This window comes from Trypanosoma cruzi, genomic scaffold, assembly GCF_000209065.1.
Source record: "Trypanosoma cruzi strain CL Brener 1047053517023 genomic scaffold, whole genome shotgun sequence".
NCBI classification, from domain to species: domain Eukaryota; phylum Euglenozoa; class Kinetoplastea; order Trypanosomatida; family Trypanosomatidae; genus Trypanosoma; species Trypanosoma cruzi.
In genome coordinates, this window is record NW_001849297.1 from 33319 (window position 1) to 41272 (window position 7954).

The 7954-nt window shown below is 62.9% G+C and overlaps 1 protein-coding gene across 1 annotated transcript, besides 2 other annotated features; it reads left to right on the forward strand.

The window, feature by feature from the left end:
- Positions 1-7954, forward strand: Tc00.1047053511009.9 (dispersed gene family protein 1 (DGF-1), putative; the record flags this gene model as incomplete). Its single annotated transcript, XM_800281.1, has 1 exon — positions 1-7954. A coding segment is annotated over one exon (7954 nt), but the record flags the coding sequence as incomplete, so codon positions are not given.
- Positions 1-7954: a sequence feature (areas not merged during assembly with more than two copies in the genome that could not be assigned to a particular haplotype).
- Positions 4526-4566: a microsatellite.

Consider the following 7954-nt stretch of genomic DNA (forward strand, 5'->3'; position numbering starts at 1 on the left):
CGGCGAGCCGGCGAGTGACCGGAGCCTGGAGGTGAGCGTGAGCGGGCTGTCCGGCGACTACTGCTCGCTTGTGTTTGTGCACAACCTGCCGGCACACACGAACGTGACGGTCCGTGACTCGACGATTGTGACGGCGGGGCCGATGTGCTACTCCCAGCTGAGCGGACTGACGGACGCTGCGGCGTCGCCGCTTGTGCTGCACGCGACCTCGCTGTTGCAGTCGCAGCTGCGTGTGAGCAGCACTGTGCTGAGGTCGTTGCAGGCGGGCGGGTCGGCGGTGTACGTTGGCGGCGGCATGGACCTGCTGTCGAGCGCGGTGGTGTTTGACGGCGTGTTGCTGGAGGCGTCGGGCGGTCCGACCGCGTCCGCGTTGCATGTGGCGTCCTCGTCGCGTCTCAGTCTGCGGAGCCACTCGGTGTTCTCCGTGACGAACGTGTCGGTTGTGAGCAGCGGCGGAGGCATTGTGCTTGGAGAGCGCCTCGCGGTGTCTGATTCGGTGCTGCGCTTCGTGGGCGTCGAGGGGTCTGTCGCGTCCTCGCTGGTGCGCTGCGACGGTGGAACGATCGATGCCGGCGGGTGGCTGGAGCTGCGCGACGTGTGGGCGGTGGGCGAGACGTCGTCTGTGGCGTCGCTGTCGGGTGTGACGCTGAGCGGCGGCACCGTGTCGATTGCGCGCTGCGCTGCCACTGGCGTTACGCTTGTCTCCGGGCCGACGATCACGAGCGGCGCCGTGTCGGTGCAGTGCAACCGTGCCGGCGGCCGTGTGCTGCGGAGCGGCGGCGACTACCGCATGGCCGGCCTGCCCTCCGTGAGCGTGGTGCCGTGCGACGGCTGTGCGGCCGCTCTGGCGTGCTTCGATGCGCTGACGGCGTCGTTCTCTGACTGCGTGTGCGGCTGCCGTGCCGGCGGCGTGGGCGAGGCGTGCCTGCCGTTCGACGTGCCGCCTGCGAGATTCGGCGGCGGTGGTGGTGGCGGTGCGGAGGGCTGCGTGAGTGGCGTGACGCTGACGGAGTCCGTGACGGTTGGCGGCGGGCGTGCGACGGCGTGCTTCGACTCGGTGGTGTTCAGCGGACCGATCACTGTGGCGGTGGACCTGCGCTCGATGGACGCATTCGCTTACGCGCTGAACGTGACGCTGCGCCACTGCGTGCTTGCGGGCGGGTCGCAGCTGCGGATTGGCGGCCTCAGCGAGGGCACGTCGCGCCTGATGCCCCACGCCCTCGTCAACATGACGAATGTGACGTCGTTTGAGGGCACGATCGTGCTGCATGGCGTGATGCCGCTGCACTCGAGTGTGCTGCTGGCGAACTCAACGCTGCGCGCGACGGTTGGCGGGTCGCAGTACATGCAGACGACCCCTGGCCACGAGAGATCCCGGTACGGCCCCGCGCTAGTCCTGGACGGTGTCCGGCTACTGTCGACGCGGATTGTCATGACGCGGTCTATGCTGGCGTGTGGCGGGGGCTCGTGCGCTGCTATCCTCGTGGAGCGCAGCCTCGTCGTGAACCTGTCCAGCGTCTTCTACATGGACAACTGTGCTGTCCTGTCGCGGACGCACGTGATTTACTCTCTTTCGTCGGAACTGCGTGTTGTTAGCGGCTCCGTGTTCTCCATACAGAACAGCTTGTGGAGTGCGCCGAGCACTGAATACTTCAAAGGCGCGTGTGTGGTTGGGGATGTTGTTGTGGATGGCGGCAGCGTGCTGCAGATTGTGTCCACCACTTTCCGTCTCGGCTTCGCCATGCTCATGGCAACCACGCTGACTGTGACTGGCGGCAGCTGGCTGGTGCATCGCGACAGCGAGTTTCGCACCGCCTACGTTGTGTACGTGAGCAACCACTACGGCATTGCTTTTTGTGATCAGAGTGTGTGGTCGATACTTGACAACAACTTCACGTACGGCTCGTACTTGTCAACAACTGTAAGTATGACAAGCAACTGGTCACCACCATCCGACGCGCGCCCGACCATCTACGGCATGTGCAACGAGGCAATAGGCTCTCCTGTGACGGATTACCAAGAAGAGCTCAATATTGGGACGCCCGTGACGGTGTTGGACTGTGGTGCGTGCACCGTGGACGCCGTGTGCTTCGCAGCGAGGACGAGCAGCATCAGCGGCTGTGAGTGTGTGTGCGCTGCTGGCGGCCACGGTGACACGTGTCTGCCAGCAGCGGTTCCGGACGGCCTTGGACCGCTCCCGCTCCTCGAAGCGGACGACACGGAGGTCCGCTGCGTGCACGGTGGCAGCATCAGCTCCGTGGACGATCCTGATCCCGGTGTGCGTGGTCTGTGCTTTGTCAACGTGACCTTCACCGCCGCGATCGTGCTGGAACTGTCGTATTTTGACGCGCCAGAACAAACACTCAACATCACGCTGCTGCAGTGCGTCCTCATGGACCTGTCGATCAAGGGAAGTGGTGCGCGCGTGCACGTGAACGTGACATCCTCGATGCTGGATTCTGGTGAGTTGGCGTTTGAGGGCGATTTCGGCGTGGGCTCCCAGATACTGGTGGCGGGCAGCGCGCTTGTGACGGAGTCGTCTTACGCCATTTTATTTTTAAAGGTTTTTCTTGGTGTGAACTCGACGCTGCTGCTGCTTGACAACCGCATCGAGGGGAATCGGTACGCAATTCATTTCAGCATTGCTGCTGTTGTTGATGGTGGCGGAATCATTGTGAAGGGAAATACGCTGAGTACGATAGAGAATGACGGTGAGGAATCATCCGTTTGCGTTACTTCTGTTGATGTGAGGAACGGCGGCCACATTGACGTGGAAAACAACACGATGAGCTCGGTCAATGGCGTTATTCTTTTTGGGGAAACCGCCGTGAGCTCCGCGGGGCTGCTGCGAGTGGCGGACTGCACCTTCGCTGGCGTGCCTGATTTTTTTGATCCTGCGCTTGTGTATTTGTCTGGCTCGGTGACCCTCGAGGGCGGTGCGCAGTGGCGTGTGGAGGGCAACAACGTAAGTGCCGTCTCAATAATAGGTATGTTGCGTCCCCAGCACAAAATTCAGCTGTCAGACAGCGGCACCACTGTGGTGCTTGCAAACAACCGTCAGGTGGAGGGAAGTGCAGTCTTTGCCAAGCTTCTTCCACCGAACACGATTGTAGCGTCGCCCGCGCGGTTGGTCGTTGGGTGCAACCTGCAGGGCGGTGAGGAGGTGTCGTACGACGGTGTATTTCCGGGGGCAGTGTTGTTGTTCGGGTGCGGCACATGCAACGACGACGCGACGTGCTACATGCCCGGGACGGAGTCGGTGGACCGCGGCTCGTGCTCGTGCAGCTGCAAGGACGGATGGCATGGCGCGTCGTGTCTTCCCTTCGAGGTGCCCGACACGGTTGTGCCGCCCTTGCCGGAGAGAGCCGTCGACGGCGACAAGAGCTGTGTGGTGAACCAGACGCTGACGAGACTTAAACTGAACATGTGGAAGACGCACCACTGCTACGTGGGTGTGACATTCAGCGGTGTGGGTGCTGCGTTGACGTTTTCCCTCGACAGTATGCCGCTGCATCTCCCCATCAACATCACGTTCGCTGGGTGCACATTCCTTGACGAGGCTGTGCTGCAGTTTGTTGGAGATGTTGAGTCGGCCGAGTCAGCTGGCATCCTGATCCGCGTGAGCCAGACTGTGTTGCGGTCCTCCGCTGTTGCTTTTGCACTTGCCTTCCCGCAGCACTGCGACATTGCCGTCACGGAGGTTGACGCGGTGCAGTCTTCTGTTGTTTTTTGGCCGGACACCGTGAATAAAATGCTGAGTGTAGTGCTGCTGCACGACGTTGTATTGAATACGTCCTCGCTGTTGGTCAGCAACGTAAATGCGCATGCAACGAAGCGTGATGGGTTTGGTTTGTACTCGACCGGGACGCTGACGCTGGTGGGTGGCAGCTCGCTGTACGCGCGGTACTGCAGCTTCGAGGAATACACACACTTTTTTTACTTGGATATCCTCAGTGTCAGTGACCGCTCTGTTTTTGCGCTGCTCAACAATACAATGGCCTCCGGAACGAGCCTATTGTATCAGCACTCCCGATTCAGCGTGTCGGAGCATAGCGTGTTGCGCGTAGTGGGGAACAGCGGTTCCGTGTCCTACGCCATCTATTCACTAAATTCGTGGACCGTCCAGCGATCAAGCTGGCTGGATTGGCGCTACAACGACGTGGGTGTGGGTGCGATGTTCTACGACACTGAGTCCGCTTTTGTGAGCATTGACGGCGGTAGTGTGGTGACGCTGACGGGCTGCACGATGGGCTCGACGGGGTTGTCGGTATCTCTTCTATCGCAGGCTGTCGCCGGCTACCGGTTCGTTGCTGGGTGTCTTATTGTCGCGGGACGTGTGGTGACGACGGCAGCTGAACTGGCGCTCCACGGCATCACCAACGTGGCGACGGTTGCTGCGTGCGGTGAGTGCACGAAGGACGGCGACTGCTTTGCACCGCTGACGACGGCGGTCATTGACTGCAAGTGCCAGTGCGCTGCTGGAGGGCACGGCGATGTGTGCGCCCCGGCGCCTGTGCCTGCTGGCCCGCCACCACCGCCACCAACAACACCACCACCAGCAACACCCATGCCGCCCACACCGCCGGTTGGTGAGTGCATCAGCGACATGGTGTACCCCGAGGTTGCGCAGGCAGTGGGTGGCGGGCTGTCGTGGCTGTGCTACCGCAACGTGACGTTCAGCGGGGTCGGCATGAGACTGACGGTGCTGCTTGGGGGGATGACGGGCGACGTGGCGAATGTCACGTTCGATGGATGCACGTGGAGGGACGGCGCCGTGCTATTGCTGTTGGGCAACGTGCACGCCGCTGTGGGGGCGCTGAACATTGTTGTCACCGGCAACACGTTCCATGACGCGCTGCTCAGCCCGGAGGGCGTGTTTCCACCGCGCACGAACATCACGATCAGCGGGAACCGCTTCACGGTCACGAGGCTGATCCCTCGGTTGGGTTTGGTCCTTAGGGGCCCGACGTGTGTTGCGATGAATGAGCTGGTGATCAGCAACGACTCCGCGGTGGTGCTGAGCGGCAATGTGTTTCAGAGCGTGACGGCATCGTCAAGCGCCATTTACGTTGTCAGATCTGCGCTGAGGGTGTCGTGGCACTCCCTTTTTGCAGTGATGGGCAACACGTTTCATATGGCTGGCGGTGATGGTACGCTGATATATCTTAAAGGACCTAGCCAGTCCTTGTCGCTGAGTGTAGTGAACAACTCTGCTGTGGTGATCCGAGGCAATCTTGTGACGAGGCCGGTGAAGTACTTCATTTTATTTTTTGGGGCCTCACGTGTGGAGTCCCATTCAGCGGTTGTGTTTCAGGGCAACGACATGCAGGGAAGCTCGGCTGTGTTTTATTCAAGGTACTCCTCCAACATCTACTACAACTCCTGGCTGCAGTTGAGCGGCAACCTCTGCCGTGAATCCCCATCGGATGCGTTTGCTGTTTTTATCCCCACGGTGGATGTCCGCGACTCCACGGTGTCTGTGTCCGGCAACCAATTCATGTCCAGCACGGTCACGCCGACGGTGCTGAGGATACCCATAAGGCCCCGCGATATCACAAATGGAGCGATTGTGGCCGCGTGCAACACTGTGAACGGCGAGGAGAGAGTGAAATACAGCATCCCGTCCGTGTACAATGCCACTATCCTGAGCTGCAGCGACCCATGCGCCCTTGCGGCGTCGTGCTTCCCTGCGTACACGACGACGGCCTCGAGTGATGGCTGTGCCTGCACGTGCGCGGAGGGCGGCCATGGCGATGCGTGCCTGCCCGTTGCTGTTCCCGAGCCACCGAGCACCGACGGCGCTGACTTGTGCGTGCGTGACGTGCGTGTGGATGTGGAGGTGAACGTCAGTTTCGGGACGTCGGTGGCATGCTACGTTGGCGTGACCTTTGCGGCGGACGTCGTGGTGGACGTGGAGTCGATGTCAGGGAGCGTGCGCAACGTGACGCTGGCGGACTGCACGTTTGTGGACGGAGCGAGCCTGTACGTTGTTGGGTGGCAGTCCGACCCGCCTGCTGGACAGCGCGCCGATGTGTTGATCAGCGGGCTTGAGTCGCGCTCCGGCGGCGGCGTGCTGGTGGCGAACCGATTTCCGCCGGGCTCGCGCGTCGCTGTGGTGGACTCGGTGCTGATTGCAGAGAAGCGCGTTGCGTATCGCGGCGCCTACGACCTTGGCGACGCGTCCGCGTGCCTCGTGCTGCACAACGTGAGTTTGACGGGGAGCGTGCTGACCATCGCGCGCACGCATGTGGCGGCGGTGTTCCGCGACGCTGTTGGCGTGTTGTTTGTTAGCGGCGTGGCGCTGTCGTCGCGCGGTGCGCTGCACGTGGACGGGCTGTTGGTACAGACGGCGCTGGGGCTGTGCGTGTCGGTGGAGGGCGGTGTTGCTGCCAGCGGCGGCTCTGTTGTGGCGTTTGTTGACAGCGACTTCCTGCTGTGCAGGCATGCGGTGTCTGTGCGTGGGGCTGTGAGCGTGTCGGGCTCCGCTGTGGCGTTTGTGCGGAGCGACTTTTCGTCGACGGAGGACTACGCGGTGGCGTTTTATTCGACGGTGAGTCTGGCTGGCGGGTCGATGCTGCTGGCGAAGGGCAACGTGCACGACGGCGTCCCGAGGGAGATGCTCCACGCCGCTGGCGCCGTGACCGCTGTTGGGAGCACGCTGAGCTTTGTGCGCAACCGAGCGCTGCTGCCGCGGATGGTCTCGCTGAGCCTGTCGCTTGCGGCTGGGGCGCATTTGAGGGTGGCGTGCAACGACGCTGGTGGACGTGCCCTGTCGACGGCGGAGGAGTACGCAGCGGCTGGTTTTGGCGACGCTGGGAGCATCGACGTTGCTGGGTGCGACGCCTGCGACAGGGACACGCACTGCTACGCGCCCGGGACGGCGTCTGCGAGCATGAAGAACGGTGTGTGCGTGTGCGATTGCGGCAGCGGCGGGTACGGCGAGGCGTGCTTGCCTGTGGGAGCTCCTGCGCTGCCGCCCGCTGTGGGCACCGCGTCGAGTGTGTTTTTCCGCGAGGGCGTGACGGTGCGGTCGGTGTTTGTTGTGCCTGCCGGTGCAGGCGAGGTGACGCTGCGCCACGTTGTGCTGGACGGCGTGAGTACTGTGCTCTACGTGCCGTGGATGGCGCGGGACGGCGTGCGGATCGTTGTGCAGAACGTGTCGCTGCTGAACGGCGCAGTGCTGTACATGATGGGCGGAGGAGCGTTGCGCGGTGCGGCGGGGAGCGACGAGAGCGGGCCGGTGGAGCTGTCCGTGTGCGATGTGGAGGCGCTGAACGGTGCGCTTGTGCTGACCGGCACGTTCCCTGCGGGGTCCGCGCTGACGGTGACGGACTCCCTGCTGGTTGCCGCGAGGCCGACGCCGCTTGTGTATCTTCCCGGCTCGCGGTCCTCGCCGTACGCACCGGTGTTGGTGCTGTCGGGCCTGCGGCTTGTGCGGTCCGTGCTGGTTGTGTCCGGCGTGGCCCTCGTGACTGTGATGACTGGTGGGCAGACGGTGGTGGTGGACGGCGCCGTGCTGGAGCTTGTCGGTGGCGGTGTTGCGCTGGACGCGGCTGTGCTCGGTGGCGAATATGCGTTGTACGCGAGTGCGCGCGTGGTTGCGTCTGGGGGCGCTGTGCTGCGCGTGTCGGTGAGCCAGGTGTACGCCGCGCATGGGTTGGTGTTTGGCAGCGGTGTGGTGGCCAACGCGTCCGCTGTCGTAGTGAACGACAACGCCGGTGTGCTGACGGATGGCGCGCTGCTTGTGCTGCGGGGGTCGGCGTCGTTTGTGTTCGGGTCGTGGCTGTCGGTGCGCGGCAACAGCATCAGCGGCAGGCTCCTGTCGGTGCCGTCGTACCCGCGCCGTGCAGAACTCGTGCAGAGCACGCTGACGCTCCACGGGAACGCTGGCAGCGGGCCCGTCGTGATGGACGGCACCGTTGCGCTTGGGGGCGCCGGCCGACGGTTCGTCGTG